This window comes from Benincasa hispida, chromosome 5 (genome assembly GCF_027475165.1).
Source record: "Benincasa hispida cultivar pf3 chromosome 5, pf3_genome.v1.1, whole genome shotgun sequence".
In the NCBI taxonomy this organism is placed as follows: domain Eukaryota; kingdom Viridiplantae; phylum Streptophyta; class Magnoliopsida; order Cucurbitales; family Cucurbitaceae; genus Benincasa; species Benincasa hispida.
Window position 1 is genome coordinate 42031191 of NC_143482.1, and position 21604 is coordinate 42052794.

Below are 21604 nucleotides of genomic sequence, written 5' to 3' on the forward strand. Positions count from 1 at the left end.
AAGAATGATATAAAAACTAGTGAACCCAATATGGATTTCTATTTTAAATTAATACCTCGCGATCTAAGATAGTTGACTAACTCTAAAGAAAACCTATTTCTTTTGTAGATTATATATATATATATTTGAAATCTTTGTGAAAAATCTCTAATCTTAGTTAGTTTGATAATGTTTTCATTTATTGTTTATGTTCCTCAGTTTTTAAGAAATATATCACTTGTTTGATAATTCATCTCGTTTCTTATTTCTAGAATTTGAAAAAAATTTCTACTAGAAAACAAAAAATAATTAGCAAACCATAGTTTCAAAAAACAAGAAATAGATATAGTTATTAATTAAACATATTTTTGTTTCTATTTTTGGAAAACAAAAAACATGAAACATAAAATGGAAAGGTTGTCAAAACGGATCTCCATTTTATGTCTACTTTTATTATCTACAAACAAATTGACATTTCATGTAGATCATTATGATAAAGTACACTAAATCAAATGGGTATTCGGACTATTCTAAAATAGTTTTCTCTCTTATATTATTTTATTTTGGATTTAACGAAATCAATATAATTAATTGATAATTTTAGTAATTGTTTTAAATGACAAAATTGTTGCAAATATTTTTAAATATAACAAAACGTCACTGATTGTCAATGATAAATATTGATAGACACAGATAGACATTTACTAATGTCTATCATTGACACTGATGGATGTCTATAATGTTTATTATTGTCTATCACCGATGAATTTGCTATATTTGCAAATAAGTTAGCTCATTTTCCTATATTTGAAAATAACTCTTAATACATCATTAATAATTTATTAAAATGTTTCTTTAATTCATTTATATTAATAAAAAAATATTAAATAAATGAAATTAGTTATTTACTTAAATTATTAATTAATTATTAGCTAACAATATCTTATACATATTTAATTAGTTAAATTAAATAAGTTGATTTTTTTAATAACTATAACTATTTATGATTATTTATAACAAAATTGTTATTTGTTGAGATTAATTTTGAATAGGACATCGATTTTTAACCTATCAAAACTTTTCTTATTAAAAAAAAAAACATATCAAAACATAAAAACATTTTTTTTTCAATATGGTTAACGTTCATTATTAACATATAGAAATATGGTGTTATCTTTTTTCTTACATTCTTTTTTTATATTTCCTATTAAAATATTTTTTATATTATTTAATTCAAATTAAGATTATAATTTATAATATTTAACTATAAGTAATTTATATTAAATAATATATTGTAATAAATAAAAATCATATAATTTATTCAATTAAGTTATCTGGTTAATAACTAAATATGTTTATTTAAATTATTAATTGATTAATTCAGTATTAGTGAAATTAACTTAGTATAAGTATTAATTTTAATAGTACTTATATACTTAACTATCCCATTAAAATGATTCTCTTATTATTAGCTAATTATTTTTTGTAATGCTTCTACTTAATTTTTAATGGTTATTTATTTATTTATAAAAATGATTGTTTTATTACTTATCTATTGAAATCATAGGAGGCATTATGATTAATCTCATACCATAAATACAAAAAAAAACAGAGTGTATTCTCATACAATTCTGATAACATTTGCACATACAACTAAAGTAATTATTTATTTCCAATAATCTTATTCTCAGACATATTTTTCTCACGCTTATTGTTAGATATCTATAAAATCTTAAATCAAATGACCTCTAAGAAATGTCCAAAACAAAGAGGTCTTATATTATAGAAATGGGTCTAGACCAACTAATCGACAAGCCGACAAACTCAAGGGTGACCACTCTTAGGTCGAATGTGCCTACGGGATCGATTTATGTTTAGCTGATCCACTGTACTGAAATTAAGTTCGAAAATCTTAAATCAAGTAATTTAGATAAATAGAAAGAATAAAGTCTTTTTTTGGGTAAGCTCAAATACTCGAATAATATTTTGTTTCGTAAACACATTGAAAACTCTACTTAAGTTAACCATTAAAGGGTGTTTGACAAGTATCACATATTGCACAACAACTTCCCTATCTTCCATCATAATTTGTTTTCTTTCTTTCTTTCTTTTGTTTTTTAACTCAAATAACTTCACTTTTTCAAATACTTAATAAATTATAATACAAGGAAAAATCTTTTTTTTTTTAATTTCAATTTCATATAATTATACTAATTTCATGTGTTTTCTCATTGTCCTACCCATTGACTCCCATATAGAAACTATTTAATTTTGCATTATGGAGGGAATGCATTTAATCACATCTAGGCTTCTTAATGTCAAACAATAAAAAAATATCAACATTGAGTTTAAGTTCTTAATATGAATTGAAATGCAAATAATGTCAAATTTTGCTCCTATTTTTCTAAATTTGTTGACTCTTGATTATATAAATTTAAACTAGCAAGATTTTTTTTCTACTATTTGATGTTTGGGAATGTCAAATATCTCAAAATATTTATTGAAATTTTGTATATTTCTTTTCAAGAAGTGCAAAAAAGTCATTATATTGTTTAAATTCATGTCAACTCTTTAGTCCTCCAATGAAGATGGATTATCCCTCAATCTATGAATAAACCCTCTTTTATTAGCATAATTTAAACTAAAACATCCCCCTCTACAAATTGAACAAATAAGTCAAATTACAATTTTAATTTGATTTGACTTTTTTCTAGTTTTCTGCTTGGTTCTTTTTTCAATTTTTCAATTTTTTAATTTTACTCAATCATTTAAGATAGTGGCAATTTTTCTCAATGATATTTATATCACAAATAAAGAAAATAGAAGAATTACACTTATTATTTGCATAAAGAAAATTCAACAAACCACCCATATTCTATTGGAAATTTTCATAGATAGAAAAAATATCAAACTATTTAAAGAAATAGGAAAAATATATATATATTGATAGACGCTAATAGATTCTATCAACGTCTATCAAATAAGATTAAAATTTTGTTATTTTGTGTAAATAGTTTCCCGTATTTTTCTATTTTTGAAAATCCCTCATATCTAAAATCCATTTGAATTATGTCCGATGCCAACTTTATGCAATTAAAAAACTATATAGAAAAATAATGTATAAACCTTTATCCATTTTCTATCCATTTCTTTAGATAATAAATAAGAACTTAATTGTATGTTTGGGTAATTTTAAAATTATTAAAATCACTTTTGTCATACTCAAAATAAAATTCACTTGTCATTCTCAAAATAAAATTCACTTTTAACTCACTCAAAATTAATTTAATAATTAGTTTTATGCAATACAATTTTTAACAAATTTTAGAGTATCAATAACTTCTTTCTCATGAATCTTTGTTATTGAAACTTACAAACTATTTATAGAAGAGATACATGAAGATTAGAGAGAAAACTTCAACTATAATTAAAAACAACTTTTTAACAAACTAACAAATAACAAATTTCGCCAAAATTAATTGTCATAAAATATGTAGATAACTTGAGGTCAGAGGTTTAATTCCGACCCGACAAATTCTCCATAAAAAAAAAAATAATAATAACAAATTTCAGCAACTAATTACATATATATTCTATTATCCCCTCAGACAAAATGGCTTGGAAGCCATGCGCTTGTGCCTTGGAAATTGCAAACGATCAGATGTTAAGGCCTTAGTGAGGAGATCTACGGATTGCTGAATTGTGGAGATAAAATTGGGCTGTACATCACGAGCCACCATCTTTTCTCAAACGAAATGAAAATCGATCTCTACATGTTTGATACGACCCTGAAAAGTGGGATTCCTAGCAAGTTATATAGCTTACTGATTGTCGCACAAGAGCAAAGGAGCTCTCTAGAAAAATAATGACATCTCTCAAAATTTGTCGCACCCAAGACAACTCTTCTGCCACTATAGCAAGAGTTCGATATTCGGCTTCAATGGAGTCCCTTGAGATCGTACTTTGTTACTTATATATATTTACTACTTCTATAGAATTTTGGAAGAACAATAAAATTGTTTAGATGATTTTAAGTTGATTTTAAATAGAAACAAGCGATGGTCTAAATTTATTCTTTAGTGTTTAATTGATATAATTAATTGTTAATTGAACTTTTAATTAATATAACCTCAAAATTTTGATGTCACAATTGATTTTTCCAACTACTTTTAGTTAAAGCACATCTTCCCGTAAGCACTTTTGAAAGAACTAAATATACTTTAGGTTATCTAATAAAAGAATGTAGAAAATTGGATGAACTCAAAAAAAAGAGAGGTAGAAAATTGATAGGTTTTTGCCCTCCTCCATCAATATACCATTTTAGTTTTCATTACAATATTTATCTTTTCTAATCACATACATACGTAACTCAACTAACTTAATACTTATACTATCGACCCTAAAATTAGAAGTGATTCTTTTACTATGACAAAAAAAACTTCATTTTTCTTACTTATTTTTTACTCAATAGTATCATATAATAGTACACACTTAAATTCCACTTCTCTAATTTTGTATGTTGAAAGAAGAGTTTAGAAAATAATCATGTGTAAAAAGATATTAAAAAACAAAGGCAGGAAACCAAAGTGAGCAAAAATGGCATATACTCATTTCCTTGAATTTAGAAATTCAAATCCCTATACTCCACTTTTTGTACTTAGAAGAAGAAAAATAAAAGATCAAAGAGACTTACGAAGACACTATTTTTTTAGTTGATCAAAACCATTACACTTTAAAATAAGTGCACAAGGGTTGAATTGTTATACTCGTAAAGAACCCTAAGAACCTACATATTTTGAATTGTTACTCATGAAATTTATTAAGAGATACTTGTTTCATAAAATCTTCACCACCATCCACCTAAATCACAAGAAAAGACATCCAATTTAACTTTAGTTCGTATCAGCTATCAACACCCAAACTCTGCTTTCAAAAAGTCTACAAGATCTACATTATAGTTCAAATCTTCATCCATGTGGATTGTAGCTTTGTATGTTTGAATAATCTCCCAATCCCTATGAACAATATGACACTCTCAAAAAGATAAAACAAATATGCAAAGTTTACAATTTAAGCCTTTGACATTATAGTGCTACAAATAACAATCTTATTAAGTTAATGACCATATTTAACCTCCTCACCAACAAACTACAGTGGTGGCATAATGCTGCTTAGCCCACCCAAGACAAGTTAATCACGAGTCCTCTGCAACTGCCCAAATAAAAATCCAACAGAGAACTCCTCAGCATGTTATAGTCTAACAATAACATGTCAAATTTAAAACCCTCATCGTTTATTGTCATATGTTACAAGAATGCAAAGATATATGCTCGAGACCTCCTGGACGATGACTGCGTTTGACGTGACAGACCACTCCACTCCACTCCACTGTGTGCAATCATCTACAGATTCCTAATATATTGTCTTCCTTCTTATGCACGATTCTCATTGACATAGTTTGGAACTTCGGCTTGGCTGTCAAGAGGCATGTACTGAGCCATAATAGCTCTGATTTCTGAATCCATGTATGACTGCAGTAGCAAAAAATCCCTAGGATTATCAATCCATAAAATGACGTAAAAAAAGGTACTGGCTTATGTCTACTTAAAAATGAAAAAGCATATCCCCATTTATATAAAGTACAACATGGATTGTAGAATGCTACCAACAGGATTTGAAGGCTCCTCAATCAATAAGGAGAACAAATGTCAGTTAAATAATATGAATATGCTTACCCTCAATCTGTATTTGTATACAAGGTATGCTCCACCAGCAGCCATAGCCAAGCCTATCAAAATAACCCAAACAGCAGTCCAGGCAGATCTTCCACTAGACGCCTTACCTGCAAATGGAGATGGAATGTTAGTGAAAGACAAACCACTTCCCCCCTCCCCCCTCTCAAACTCTTGGTCCAATTTGGTATCTCTTTTGACACCTTTAAAGTTCCCTTTCCCAGCAGGAATTATGACATTACATTGGATGCTCTTTGGGGTGTCTAAGGCTCAAGAACAGGTGCTATGCTTTGTGGCTTAATGCAGGGCAAGCTAGTCTTTTCAAATCGTGTTTGAAAATAAACAATTTTTTGTAAATGTTGAGGAATATGGATGCTGTTTGGGAGAATGTAATTTTTGTCCATCTACTATAAACACTAATTCCAAATATTTTGGTACTTAATCCCCTACTTCTATTGTCTGCAATAGGAGAGGGGTTCACAGCTCTGAAATATTAGCACATAGACAATTGTACGCATGAAGATGCTGTTGCTTACTTATACAAGTATCATGGTCTCTGATATACAAAAGATCACCACTGCAACTGCACTCGTAGCTGCCCCAGGTATTTTTGCAGCTACATTCAGGGCACTGACAGGCCTTCTTCTCTTTGCACTCGTCAATATCTGTATGACACAATCAAACAAGTACAAATTACAAATCTATCTCACATACCAGTAACAGAAGAGGTGCATCCTTGTGTAACTTTGATAATATTTTCATTCCAGATTAAACCAAATGTAGTATAGCAGTCAGTCGGTAGATTATCATTCCATGAAGAACAACCACCAGCTACTTCAGCTCTCATAAACATGATCTTTTTTTATTGGAAACAAGAAAACCCTCTCTTGAAAGAAATAAAACCTGTCCTATGTATGTAATTGGAGAGACCTTTTGTAACTGTCCTTTGGGGGTTTTCCCCTCTTATATATTCTATAATTTCATACCATCAATGGAATTGTTTCATATCCGAAAAGAAAAAGAAAGAAAAAAAAGAATGTTCATGGTTCATTACTAGAGATTGAAACGGGAAAAAGTCCACTAAAAAATTATTCACAAAATAGAAGTTAATAACGATAATAATAGTCTACAATGTCAACACATCTTCTGCTTGTCGATATCAGGGAAAAACAGGAATTAAAAAGAAATGGTTGCTTAACACACACCATCTGGGCATGAATGAACAGTAATCATAATATTTGCATGTCCACAACAAGAACGGATTAATTTTTTTTTTCTTTAAGGAGAAACCAAACTTTAGTTGAGAAAAGATGAAAGAGTAATACACAGGTAGATTAAAAAAAGGCCACAAAAGGAAGTCCCGCTAAAGAAAGGAACTCCAATCAAGTAACAAGAGAACTAACAAATAATTACAAAATAATTTGGTACCCAAACATCCCATGGGTCCCTCTTTACTCTAACAATTCTATTTGTCTTTTCCCCTCGTAAGCCCCAAATAAAGCACACCCCCCAGCTTGCCATAAAAATGAGGTGCATAGAAGAGATCGGTTGCCGCATTCTTCTGGCCATTTTTTGGTTCAAACTTCAGTTAAGCGTTTGACAGATTCAAATGGTGTTCTCGAGAAGAAAATGGTAAAGCAGGGTGGAAAGGTTTGTATCCAAAAAAATAAAAGCTTCTTGTGGAATGAGTGCTTAGAATGTTTCTAAGTGAAAAGAGTGCAAAACAATGTCAGTGTCTGTATTTGGTACTGGGTTCTACTTAGTCTGTGCTATGTTTTAAAGATTGTGAAGATCTTGGCTTGTTTTTATTACGTTGTTATAGCAGAAAATTGGCTTGCAGCATTTCAATTGTGTGGCTGGCTTAGCATGAGTATTCCTCACTGAAAGAAAAAAATCAGCAGCTTCTGTGCGGTTCTTTCTTCAAAGGAAAAGTTAAGGTGTTCTGGGATTGTGTTGAAAAAACAATTTTGTAGTCTATAGATTAAAAGAGAGAATTTTTAGAGGTATTCCAAAGGAGTGAAGGGAGGTTTTTTATCTTGCAAAAATATTATGGTTATTGCTTCAAATTGGGAATTTAATGGCCCGGGGGATTCGGCACCTAACGGTTCTGGCATTTTCCTACATCTTCTGCAATCTTGCAATGCCACCCACTTATCTTGAGTAGCAACCTTACAATGCCACCCACTTATCTAGATTAGTTAATTAGTGGTCACAAGAATTTCCAATCATAGTGGAATTTATGAATATTGTTTTCCTCATCTTTAGACATTTTTTTGGTAGTAAAGCAATATCCATAAGTTCCACTGTGATAGGAAATTCTTCCAAAAATTCAAAAATAGGACAAACGCATCCCCCAAAAGAACAATAACATTGGTATGGTTCCAAATGTCAGAAATAGAATCTTCTCCGCAGAGTGATAAAGTGAAGAGACGAGGGGAAAGGCTAAACCAAAAGAATATTAACATTCGTATGGAAAATGTTGAGATAGAATCCTCTCCCCAAAGTGAAAAAGTATAGAGAAGAGCAATCTAGACATTTGTCTTGAATAGGGAGGACCTTCCATCACTTAAAATACTAAATATTCGACTGTAAACAAGGTCTTGTTGCCTCATAATAATTCCAAGACCCTTGTGAGGAATTTAGGGATTTTGTGCCCAGCTTAAGACCCAGGTGAGTGGTGTGCCATACTTTTCAACGATAACTTTCTCCACAATGCAGTTTTATCAATATAACACCTTGAAATCCACTTTGCTAATATAGATTGATGAGTTTTTCAATTTTCTTGTGATGGTACAATATGTTTAGCTTTGTGTTTAATTCTTTTGAGGGACAAACCTTTTAGTCCCTTTAAAGCTCTTTGGGATTTTCCTACTCTCTCTTTCCTCATTAATGAAAATTGTCTGAAAGAAGTCCTTTGTCATCCTTTTGGCAAGGAAAAGGAGATTCTTTGTTTAAGTCTTACCCAAGCCTTCCCTTAGTCTGAGGAATCATCGTACCTTTGAAGATAAGGCAATCCATTTTGAGTCTTTCTTTGATCACTTACCTTTTATAGCACTCTATTGGTGTAAATTATCTCCCATTTTTACAAGCTATAATCTCACTTCTCTTGTCACCAATTAGAAACGTTTTTTTTGCAATTCTCATGTCACTATGCATTTTTGTAACTTCATTTATTCAATGAAATGATAGCATTCCAGTTTCTAAATTGAGAGAGAGAGAGGGGGGGAGAGAAAGTGCCCTTGATAATCGTTAAAATCACCGATTGACTCAAAAGCTTAACTTGATTGGTTATGGTAAATTTAATTATATCAACATTTTAACCTCTCCTTCACTTGTGTGCTTGAAAATTTGTAAAAGACTCAACCAACAAGTAAAAACTAACATTAATTGGGGAAGAAATGACATTACAGAGGTTTGAACACAAGACCTCATGCTCTAATACCATCTTAAATTTGAGACAATAAAATTATTCTATTGAATATGTGCAAGTTGGGTCTTCTTACATAGGAGAAAGACCTCTTATAAATATAGAAAAGAACAAAAACAATAAATGATAAATATTTGACAATTAATATTAGAAAAGGTAGTACATGCATCTTCTGCATATTCCATCTGTATAGTTTACTTAACTTAAGAGATTCAAATAATCTTTCCATAAAATAAAGTGAAAAAAAGTATGAATTGTTACTTGGATTTACAATTATTCATTCCAGACAAACACAAAATACGAAAAAATGAGGTGAAAAGAACCCTGGTTGATCATAGTAGGCATAATTCAAATAATCTATGCAGCTTCAACATCTTCGGGTCAACACAATTTAAAAAAAAGAATAGCTTATTCCTCCATCTCTCATATGGGTTTCATAATTATAGGCATTGGTTCTATAAGCGATAAGGGACTAAATGGAGCTATTTTACAAATAATCTCTCATGGATTTATTGGCGCTGCGCTTTTTTTCTTGGAGGGAACAAATTATGATAGAATACGTCTGGTTTATCTCGATGAAATGGGAGGACTGGCTATCCCAATTCCAAAAATCTTCACGACTTTCAGTATCTTATCGATGGCTTCCATTGCATTGCCCGGTATGAGCGGTTTTGTTGCAGAATTAATAGTCTTTTTTAGCACCATCTTTTCAATAACATCCTCCCAGTGTTTTTAAATGCCCAAGGCACACTAAGCACGATGACCCTCTAGAGCCTAGGCGCAAGACGAACAAAAAGGCGCAGGCTTTTTTTTGTGAGGCATACTATATATAAAAATATTACATAACAAAGAGAAAGTATATTTGAAGTAGAAATATGGGGGGGTGGGGGGGAGGGGATAAAAAGACCCAAACACAAGAAATTTTGCATTTAGGCTTAGTAAACTTGATTCTTTTATTTAATAAAGAATGAAAACCTTTAAATATTACTATTTAAAAAAAAGCCTCAAGGCCCAGGGCTTTGAGCCTTAGGGCTTCATAAAAGACGCGTGCCTTATTTTGTGAGCCTCGCCTTGAACACAAGAAATTTTGCATTTAGGCTTAGTAAACTTGATTCTTTTAGTTAATAAAGAATGAGAACCTTTAAATATTACTATTTTTTAAAAAAAAAAAAAAAAATCCTCGAGGCTTAGGGCTATGAGCTTTGAGCTTTGGGGCTTCACAAAAGGCGCGTGCCTAGTGTAACGGTCATGCTTGTCCAGGGCCTGTTGCCTATGGCCGCATGCCCAATCCAACCCCCTTCTAGCATATTTTCATGTCCTGTATTGTATTAGTTTAGTTAGCTTGCTTTCTTTACATTTTCATCGTAAGTGACCACTCGCCCTTTTGCATATGCAAGGGTGCCAGTTGGCTTTTTGTTCAGAATGCACTATATGGGGATAAGACTAACCATCATTTCCTCATACCCGGAGTAGTACTCTATAAAGCCGTTGTTGTTGCTTATTGCTTTCTAGTCTACTACAATCTTTCTTTCTTTATACACACTCTCAAATCTTCTTACGAAAACCTTTTCTCTAAACCCGTTTTCTAAAACCATTTTCCCTCGAACGGGATTGGAGGTTGCAAGAGGCACTCGGTGTGCCATCGGCAGTCCGTATTCGAGTTGGCTGGCTTGTTCGTGAGCGGGAACAAGTGCCGCACAATCGCTAAGGGAAGCTTACGAAAGAGCGATTGTGACAGTTGGTATCAGAGCCAAGTTGGCTTATAGAGGGAAGATCAGTGATCATGTCGGCGACGAAGAACCTGAACAAGTCCCATGTGGACAGATTGGTAGAGATGGAAGAACAAATGCTCTACCTGAGAGAGGTCCCAGATAATGTTCGTTTCCTTGAGACTCGGCTACAAGAAGTTGCCGAGAAAGCCGATGGAATTGATGCGGTGGTAGGCCGCCTAGACGGATTACCCGTCAGAGAATTGATGATGAGGGTAGAGACCCTCGAGACCAAAACAGTACGGTCCGGCAACTTTGAACGAGGCGATAGCTCCTCGGGTTCTGTTGCCCACATAGAGGAGCGTGTTGAAGAGCTGGACAGCTCCCAAAAAGCGATACTTCAGATGGTAACCGACCTATCTGAAGACTTTCGATCGGCCCTGGATGTCGTCAGAGCCGAGATAGCGGATGTGAGTGCGAGGGTGAATCTCACAATCCGAGCGGTAGGGAACCATGCCCCACCTGAGGGCGCAGTGGCAGTAAGCCGAATAAAAATCCCAGAACCGAAACCCTTCTGTGGGGTGCGAGAAGCGAAAGCCCTGGAAAATTTTATCTTCGACCTTGAGCAATACTTCAAGGCGACGAACACAGTGACTGAAGAGTCAAAAGTCACAATAGCAACGATGCATCTAATTGAAGATGCAAAACTGTGGTGGAGATCACGATTTACAGACATACAGGAAGGACGTTGCACTATTGATACTTGGGATAGATTGAAACAAGAACTTCGTTCGCAGTTCTTCCCTGAAAATGTTGAGATCTTGGCTCGACGAAAACTCAGAGAGCTAAAGCAAACAAGTAACATCAGGGACTATGTAAAACAGTTTGCAGGACTCATGTTGGACATACGAGATATGTCCGAAAAAGACAAGGTCTTTTGCTTTGTGGAGGGGCTGAAACCGTGGGCGAAAGCAAAACTATATGAACAGAGAGTACAGAATCTCCCCTCTGCCTATGCGGCAGCTGAACGACTATACGACCTTAGCACTGACTCACAAGATGTGAGGAAGCAATCAACTACCTCAAATGAGGAAAACAGAAACAGCCGTTCCAGTCCTCCCAGGCCTGGGGGAGGAGACAAGAACACGGGGGGGGACCGTAAATCATCCCAACCGAGATCAGGAAACAACTGGCGGGGGCCGCCACAACAGCATAACAATTACAATCGCCCCCTGTCTTGTTTCATATGTAGGGGGCCACACAGGGCGCGTGAATGTCCAAATCAAACTGCGTTCAATGCTTTTCAAGCCACATTAGCCTCTACCTCCGGAGACAAGGCCGAACTAGAGGAGACGGTAACCGAGCCAGCGGCAGAAATTGAGAATCCCAGGATGGGGGCATTGAAATTTCTGTCTGCACTCCAGAAGAATATAGGAAAGGCGACGGACCCACTAGAGAAAGGTCTCATGTATGTGGACGCTTGGGTCAACCAAAGATTAGCCAAAACTACTATGGTTGACTCTGGGGCTACCCATAACTTCATGGCGGAAACGGAAGCTCGTCGCCTGAACTTGAATTGGGAAAGAGATGCAGGAAAGATGAAAGCTGTGAATTCTGCAGCCCTACCGATTTCGGGGATAGCGAAGAGAACTCCGGTAAAGTTAGGAGACTGGAAGGGCCTCGTCGACTTCGTGATTGTCAAGATGGATGATTTTGAAGTGGTACTGGGGATGGAATTCCTACTTGAACATAAAGTCATACCAGTGCCCCTCGCCAAATGCTTAGTCATTACCGGATCTACACCGACCGTAGTTCAAGCCAGTATCAAGCGGCCAAATGGAGTGAGAATGATCTCGGCCCTCCAATTGAAGAGGGGCCCGGCCCACGACGAACCCACGTTCATGACCATCCCAGTAGAATCGGTTGAGTCCACTGAAGAGGAGATCCCCCAAGACGATCTATTTGTCTTGGAGGAGTATCGGGACATCAGGCCGAAAAGCTTGCCCAAGTCCCTACCCCCACGAAGGGGGATTGACCATGAGGTTGAGTTGTTGCCAGGGGCAAAGCCGCCTGCCAGGAAGGCATGTCAGATGGCCCCGCCCGAATTGGTTGGGCATCGGAAACAGCCAGACGAGTTGTTAAGTATGGCTCAGCTTAGCTTCAATAGCCAGCAGAGTTCTGCGATGGGAAATGCGGCCCTCGAAGTGCGCGACAGACAGCCACTCAGGCCACACTTGATGGACCACCCTTATGCAGGCAAAAGTCCTCAGACACATAACTTCACTAAAGAGTGGAGCAAAACCCCTAAGATAGCTCGCGCCTACCTAGAAAGAGCATCAAGGAGAGTGAAGAAATGGGCTGGTAAGAAGCAGAGGGCCTTTGAGTTTCAAGCTGGGGACAAGGTCCTGATCAAGCTACGACCGGGACAGTTTCGGTTCCGAAGCCAGAGAGACCAACGGCTAGTAAGGAAATATGAAGGTCCAGTGGAAGTAATTGAGAAGGTCGGGAGAACCTCATATAGGGTTCAGTTACCCCCATGGATGAAGATTCATTCTGTCATCAGTGTGAACCTCCTGAAGCCCTATCGTCCCGAACCCGAGGATAGACAGCGGAACATGCTAAGGCGCCCATCAGTCACGACGAAGAGTTTTGCTGAGAAAGAAGTTGCACAAATCTTAGGGAAACGTACACGCCGTAGTGGAAGACCCAGACGAGAACTGACAGAGTTCTTAGTGAAATGGAAAGATCTCCCCGACGAAGAGATCAGTTGGGAGAGGGCCGAAGACTTGAAGAATGCAGCTCCGGCCATCGCAGGTTTTGAACAAGGTCGGTTGACGGGGACGTCAACCAATTAAGTGGGGGAGAATGTAACGGTCATGCTTGTCCAGGGCCTGTTGCCTATGGCCGCATGCCCAATCCAACCCCCTTCTAGCATATTTTCATGTCCTGTATTGTATTAGTTTAGTTAGCTTGCTTTCTTTACATTTTCATTGTAAGTGACCACTCGCCCTTTTGCATATGCAAGGGTGCCAGTTGGCTTTTTGTTCAGAATGCACTATATGGGGATAAGACTAACCATCATTTCCTCATACCCGGAGTAGTACTCTATAAAGCCGTTGTTGTTGCTTATTGCTTTCTAGTCTACTACAATCTTTCTTTCTTTATACACACTCTCAAATCTTCTTACGAAAACCTTTTCTCTAAACCCGTTTTCTAAAACCATTTTCCCTCGAACGGGATTGGAGGTTGCAAGAGGCACTCGGTGTGCCATCGGCAGTCCGTATTCGAGTTGGCTGGCTTGTTCGTGAGCGGGAACAAGTGCCGCACAATCGCTAAGGGAAGCTTACGAAAGAGCGATTGTGACACCTAGGGCGCACCTTATTTTGTGAGCCTCACCTTTCCAAGGCAAGGCGCCAAACATGCGCCTTGGGCCTAGGCGTGCGCCCGAGAGGGCTTTTTAAAAACATTGTGGTCTTCATCGACAAAATCTCTCAACCAAATCCAGCAAATGTTTCCACACCATTTTTAGCTCTAGAAGCATCAATTTTATCCCACTAAGAAGCAAAACTTGTATTCTTTATGACAGTTATCTAAATAGCACGATACTTCCTATACTGGCGGTATTCCAAAACAAAGTTAGACCTCCATTGTGGGCTGGTAAGAAAGTGGCACCTCACTAGGCTGCTAGCTTGAAGTTGTTTCTTATGGCATGATGCACTATAGCTACACGCTATACATTTCTTTTTCCTTCCATTTTCTATTAACATACTTTAAGATCAAGAATCCCCAACAAACTGTTTTCTAAAACACCAGAGTTTCTCATAAGATAATAGCAATGTGTCAAGCAGGATCCACAATGGTCTTATTGGTTGTATTCCAGTACTAAGCACCCTAAGTAATTTATGCATAGCCAAACTTCTCTCATATAATTCAATGAAATATTCACCTAGAAAAAACAAGTACTCAGTTTTCATAAAACGTGCATTCTTAGGGGTTCTTGATTCAGAATAGCAAACACTTGAGCTCATGCATGTAAGATTTTTCATTTCCCCATAATTTTAAATTTAAGTGTGTAAAACCAAACAGTGCTGAGAATCTCAAGGTCCATACCTTCGCAGCTTTTGATACCATCACCTTTAAACCCGGGAGGACATGAACATTTCACATTGCCATCGTCCTGCTTATAAATGATAGGTGATAATCTGAAACCCTGAATCGACTACTAAAGGAATGGGATAAGGATATTTAGAGAGAAATGTGAAGACCACTAACCGTACAAGCAGAGAATGTATGTCCATTCTGGGTCTCGTGCCAACATCCTCCATTATTAATTTTACACCTCGCAGCCCCGCTGGCTGAAAGCCAAAATAATTAATGTTTTCAGTATAGCTGCAAATCAAAATATTAGATGACAAAATGGGTCAAGCTTCATATGCAAAGGCAATTTTGTAGGTGCCTTCTCAAATGAAAACAAAATCCTTTGGCTCGATCTTGTTGGGACTGCCACTTGGAGTCTGTCTTGAGAGGAACAGTAGGATCTTCAACATAGTAGATCTTTTTGGAAACTCTTTAATCGCCATATTTTTACTAGTCTCTCTTGGTGTAAATGGTATGCTCCCAACAATGCATCTAACTAATTGTATGTTATTTCTTTTTTGTACACACACAACCAAAAAACAAAAAGAAGGATCAGCTAGCTTTTTTTTTTTCTTTTTTTTTCTTTCTTTCTTTCTTTTATTATATGCACCAATTGGAAGATCTTTTCATAACTTCCTTGGCAAGGGGCTTTTGTAGATTGTCCCCCTCATTTGTGATTTCATTCTAGCAATGAAATTGGTTTATCATGAAAATAAAATAAATAAATAATACTTTAGAACACAAGGAAATATTTAACATGCAAAAAAAAAAAAAAAAAAAAAAAAAAAAAAAAAAAAAACTTGCATATGAAACTAAGCTTTTTATTCCTTTTTTAAGGGGAGAGAGATATTTCATGGAGTTGATGAAATACACAAAAGAAGGGCGAGAAAACCTCAAGCTAGAGGAAATTCCACAAAATCTAAAGACTAAGCCTTGATTCATTAATTCTCAAATAACTACAAATTGACAACGTAAAAAGTTAGCTTGCCAAAGTATATAGCCTTTATCACGACATTAGCCACAAGAGGTTCAAGTCATCCAAATCACATTTGCCAAAGATACACTAAATGGGCCAAGGATAAAAGCGGATGCTCTCTTAAAAAAGTTTAAGGTGTTAAGCACCTTTTTGTCCATTATAGCTTATCTAATTCAACCTCCAGTTGGAGAGCTATGTTGTAATCATCAATAGGTGTGGGGTTTTTACTCCATTTAATCCATCAGTGAAATTGTCTCTTTATCCAAAAAATAATAATAATAATAATAATAGTAACAATCATTTTTAAAAATAAAAATAAAAAGAAATAAAAAGGAAAATTTAAATTCCAAAAACATTGGTCATGGGTTGAAATTATGGTGGCAACCTACCTACAATAATAAAGTATTTGAAAATTTGTATGTAGTCGCTATTCTTCTTTTCAAAATCTATGTTTGAATCTGATGAATGAATAAGATAACTTGTAGAGTTTGTTTCTTTTAATAAAATCAACCACTTTCATTGAGAATAAATGAAAGAATACAAACAACTTGTATAGATTGTTGTGCCAATAGAAATCACTATTCATAAATTAAAAATTTTTACATTGAAATTTTTCACCTTTTTAAAATAAAAGGTCATTTGTGAGAACACACTAAAAGATAACAAAAAAGAAATCAACTCCTAAAAATAATTATACAGACCCATTTATAGTAATTTTTGTTCCCAAAAAAAAAAATAGAAAACCATTTTGGGACCCTTTTTTAAATATCCACGAGTGTGAATGTTTACGTCTGTCCCTACAATATTTATGTGCTAAAGAAACTCATATAATATTAAATTTTAGATAGATGATTATCATGGATTGAACCCATTCCCTATAATTTTTAATACCTATGGCCCTTATTGACTGGCCTATGATGATTATTTTGAGATCATTTCAAATAACCACTACATATTCTGCATGTTTATGTTTAATAATTCAATGAGTTTCCTAATGCAAAATGCTACTAAAAGATACAGATTGTTCCATGGAATTTGCAGAGGGATGCAAGAGTTAGTCCTTAAACACTCTGATTAGCAGGCTCTTATGTAGGTCTTTGATGGAGGGGGTTTCTCAACTTTTGGCCCTTGGGTTGTTTGGCTATTTGTAATAAATAGAAGCTTGTCTCTTATTATTAAAAATAAAAATAAAGAACGATAAAAGAAAAAACTCTAGTAAGCGAAAATTGTATTTATTTTACTGGTTAGTATAGTGATTAACATCAGAAATAGTAGGAAATTGAAGCACTCTGATTAAAGAATAAAACTGACAAAACGTGGCTGCTGAAAAATAAGAATATCAAATAATCCAATTGAAGATTAATATTGTCCAAATAAAATTAAGAAAAAAAGATAACACACTAAAATGGGAAAGCAAAAAGCCAAAAATGTTTAGACGCAAAGGTCATGATAACCAAGCTTTCAAATTCAAGTACACTACTGATAGTTAATTAGAAATTAGAATTTTGTCAATACCGATATTCTATTAAATATTAATGCATCTCCATAGACAAGAAGATGAACAACTAGTACCTGCACAAGTGGTGTAACCATCTCCTTTGAACTGCACACCATCAACAAGCGGGCATTCACATACCCTCCCACGAAAAGTATCCTAATGTAAATTGAAATTGTCAATAAAAAAAATAACACAGAGTAATAGACTTCTGAAGTAATCTGTCCTTGGTTTGATTTACTAAAACTTGACACCTGGTTTGCCATGTAATCTTGATTCTTACCTTGCAGGCAGTTAGATTGGCTGCTTCATCTTGCCAGCAACCACCATTATTATCTAAGCATTCATTGGTCTCTACATCTGTCAAGATCAGTAACCAAACCAAATAATGTTAAATCTAGGTCAAGTAGATAACCAAATAACAACCGTAGTGAGAATGAATAAACAGTTGAGTAACCACAAATGACATACCACTACTCAAACAAATGGCAGGTTCAGTTGTTTCCTCAAAACCTGAACATATGGCCTTCAGAACTGCACCTTTCTCCAATTTTCCTGCAAGCACTTAGGTCAGGAAAGGAAATGTCCAGAAAAAAGGTCATAAAAAAACATGAGCACAACAGACCTCGATATTGTCGATTATTGACAACAAGGGTAGGCAATATGGTAACGTCCCCTCTGGATCCTTTCCCTACCTACTAAAAAAATTTACGTCAGAAAAGACTAGATAATAGTTAATTATACTTATGTACCTAATAGGAAATAAATATAAGAATCTTCTTATGCTTTCAATCAATGATATGCTTTCAATCAAGAATATCATTGAAATAATTAAAAAAATTATCATATGGAGGGCAGGGGTGGGAATGTCTGTAGGAAACACGGACCTGGGCATCTTGCTCTTCTTTCAAAACTGGATTTTCAGTATCCGCATTTGGATCCCCCATGCACTTCTCTATCTTTTTACCATCAAGCCCTATACATAAGTCAGAAACAAATTTAAAAACCATTACCATATTGGACATGTATCCTCCACAACACAATATGTAACAATAACCCAACATACCAAGAGACTTGATAACGTCATCAGCACATTCCTTGTTGTACTTTTTATCCTTCATTGGACATCTAATCTGAAAATCTGTCACATAGTCCCACCAAATCCAAGGTTTTTGAGTCTCATTAGCCACTTTAAAAACACATAGCTGCCTCAAGTTTTCAATCACCACATCTTTCCCTTCATATCCAGAACTGAAATCTTGTTCAGGATCAGGAGCACAATACCTCCCTTGATTGATACATTGGGACTTGCACTGCTTGCTTAGAATGAATGCCTGTGGACAATACCAAGTTATATAATGTGGTGTGAACTGTGAGTAGCCACCCTTTTCGAGTAACTGGGCTGCACCTTTAAAATCCTTCAAGAATTCCATCAGCATGTCACACTTAACACCACATTCATCATTACTGTTAGTCCACAACTCATATTCCACACGATCATCAGGGTGAGGTACAGCTTCCCTCCAATCAAGACTCACACTGACCATTTCACCAGAACTAATCTCTTTTTTCAGTTTTTCACCAAAACTTTTTTCAATAAGTGCAGATGGTATTGTTATGTTTTCAATGTATTTTGCAGTAGAACCATCCTCTTCAGGGGAGTCCATGGTTATTAATCTTTCCTCAATGTTATCTGCAACAAGAACTGCAGAAGCACCAGCCTTCTGCGCATTCCAGACCTTCAAGGCAAAGAAACAATCTGGAAGCCAGCATGAAGAGCAAAAAGTCAATACCCCAAACAATATTGTTCTTTATGAAGCAGAATACACATCAATATAACCACAAGGCAAAGTTCATTAGAAATTCAAACTTCAACAAAATTTGAAACCAGGGATCAACCCTTTCTCTACTTCTCGATATTTCTGCAGAAAGTCAATTCTATATACAAATACTGCTTTTCAAAGTTATAGGTGCTGGAATTAAGAAGTGGCCTAATAATTGTTTTGAAATTTATCTTATTAAAAAGAGGATATCAGAAGAGAAATTCCACACCTACGCCCCCCAACCCATTCACGATACATAAATTGGACAATGGTGACATTAACCACTTGTTCTAATGTATCCAATTGCAACTCTCATTGGCAATATCTCTCACAGACTTCATTTTTTCATGATATGTACCATATGATATTGTAATCTGAAGCCTTTTGTGGGTTGCATCTGAAGCAAAAGGCCAAGATCAAATGGTAGAATGGATGAAAAGGCTCAATTGTGGTATCTGTGGATGAAAAAATAGAATATCTTTTTAGGGCAAAAAGAGAGAGGTCCTGAAGTTCATTATGTAGGTGCATTCTGTTTCCTCTTCCAGGTGCTCTCATGATAAATTTTTTTAACTATTCCACCTTCCTCAGATTTCTTGTAACAACTTCATCTTTCTCATTAATGTCAATAAGTAATCCTTTTGGAACATTCTATTAGCTTAGGTTTAGGCTCAGACGATTTCTAAACTCTCCCTTCTGGTTTATTTCAATCTACTTTTGCCTACATACTGAATCTCGGTGCCCTATCTAAACCGAAATGAAACAAAGAAAAACTAGACGGCCTCTCAAATTTCAAAATAACAAAACTCTCAAGACTCAAACTCCTGCATTTTCTCGGTCAAGGAGATGAACCATTACAGCAAACTCAAGCAGCATTCAGACAAACAAGCACTGAACTTATTTGATAAAGAAAATATAATTTCTTAAATTAGCCAAATCAGCCTCAAACGAGCATAAACCAATGAATCTCCAGAAACAAAATTATAATTAAAAACGACATTTACCCCCCCGATCAACCAAAACGAACGTAGGGAGAGCTCCTGGTTTCGACTGGAACGAAATCCCGGCATCGCTGAACTCTCTGCAACCCTTCTGATTCTCCTTCGGAAACACAACAGTCCCAGACATGCTACCTCCATATTGAGGAATCCCAAAATTCCCAATGGCACTATCGTAGGTACCTTTCAAACCATCGGGCGATGTAACCCTCAGGCTATTCTTTTCAACCACGAACTTAGCCACAGAGAGTGGCGCCAAATACAGCACAAGAAGAAGAAACCCTAAAAACGAACACAAACCCGACTTTTGAAGCTCCATATAAGGCAATCCCAGATGATTAAATTTAACGAATTACCAATTTTTGCAAGTGGGTCTTCTACTTGTAAGATCAATCAAATCAAAACGAAACGAAATTCTTGAAATGGATCAAACAAATTGCTATAAAAAGAAATCCGCCGTCGCCGCTGCCGGTCTTCTCTGAATGAGAAAAGACAAAAAGGGGTTGTTGGTTTTGCTTTAATGGAGATCGGATTCGTGTTAAGAAGGCAGCGCACTTCCAGTCTTTGCGACCCGATGACCAAAGAAAAAAAAGGAGAAATGATCTATATGAAATCTTTCGAGAGAGAGACATGGGAGTTTAATTACGCGGCGTCCCTACTTGCTTTTAATATCAATTTTAACTGAGATTTTCAACTCTAATGCCGGAATTAGAAAATTCACAAAAGAAACCCATGGAATGGAACATCTATCAAGAAACGAGATTTTCAAATGTTCCCACTTTTATTTTGGGAAAAATACCCTTCTGGGACTAATTTTTATTTGATTAAGGGGTGATTGATTCATCAATTTAGGTTGGGTTGAGTTGGTAAAAACTAACAATTTTGGCTCACCAACTTGAATAGTAAAAATTATCAATTCAAATATCACTTTCGGTATTCTCGGTATAAGAATCCAAGAATGTTGGACTCTGGCTAATTTTGGTTTTAGGGAGGGTTTGGCGTGGAGGAGGAAGACATCAAGCAGGGAATAATACTGTTGTGTAGATGAACAAGTCTATTGCATAGACTTCTTACTCGATCGTTTAGTCTCTCAAGTGATCGTTTAGTCTCTTAAGTGATCGTATAGTAACTTGATCGCTAATGTCTTGTCTCTCGTTCACTTGTCCTTGGAATAATTAAAATAATTTTATTTATCCCAATTTGCCATAAAACTAAGGGTGTGTTTGGTATGTGATAAAAGTAGAGAGTTGAGTTGAGTTGAATTGGTAATTATTATCTAGAGAATTAAATTATCTAGGGAGTTAAATTGTCTGTGTTTGTTGTGCAGAGTT

The 21604-nt window shown here is 35.4% G+C and overlaps 1 protein-coding gene across 2 annotated transcripts; it reads right to left on the reverse strand.

Moving 5' to 3' along the window:
• Window positions 1–5023: 5023 nt before the first annotated feature.
• Window positions 5024–21061, reverse strand: LOC120078738 (vacuolar-sorting receptor 3-like). 2 transcript variants are annotated; one of them, XR_016529681.1, is made up of 12 exons: window positions 20280–21061; window positions 18522–19214; window positions 18343–18431; window positions 18081–18150; window positions 17927–18010; window positions 17739–17815; window positions 17533–17614; window positions 15120–15202; window positions 14214–15024; window positions 6248–10372; window positions 5715–5821; window positions 5024–5510 (listed from the first exon to the last, which is right to left on the reverse strand). XR_016529681.1 is itself a non-coding variant. In XM_039033047.2 (12 exons), exons 1-12 carry the CDS (start codon window positions 20590–20592, stop codon window positions 5412–5414), a joined length of 1893 nt encoding a protein of 630 aa, XP_038888975.1. In that variant the 5' UTR covers window positions 20593–21061; the 3' UTR covers window positions 5024–5411. The 2 variants fall into 2 exon arrangements, 1 of the variants encoding a protein (XP_038888975.1); XM_039033047.2 differs by having other exon boundaries at window positions 6248–6376; window positions 14958–15024.
• Window positions 21062–21604: the final 543 nt, after the last annotated feature.

Coding starts and splice junctions, on each gene's coding strand:
- LOC120078738 (XM_039033047.2), bottom strand. CDS start 20,592: ATGGAGCTTCAAAAGTCGGGTTTGTGTTCGTTTTTAGGGTTTCTTCTT. Junction 15,025..15,119: donor ATACATTCTCTGCTTGTACG/GTTAGTGGTCTT, acceptor ATTTATAAGCAG/GACGATGGCAATGTGAAATG. Junction 6,377..14,957: donor TGGTATCAAAAGCTGCGAAG/GTATGGACCTTG, acceptor TGTGTCATACAG/ATATTGACGAGTGCAAAGAG.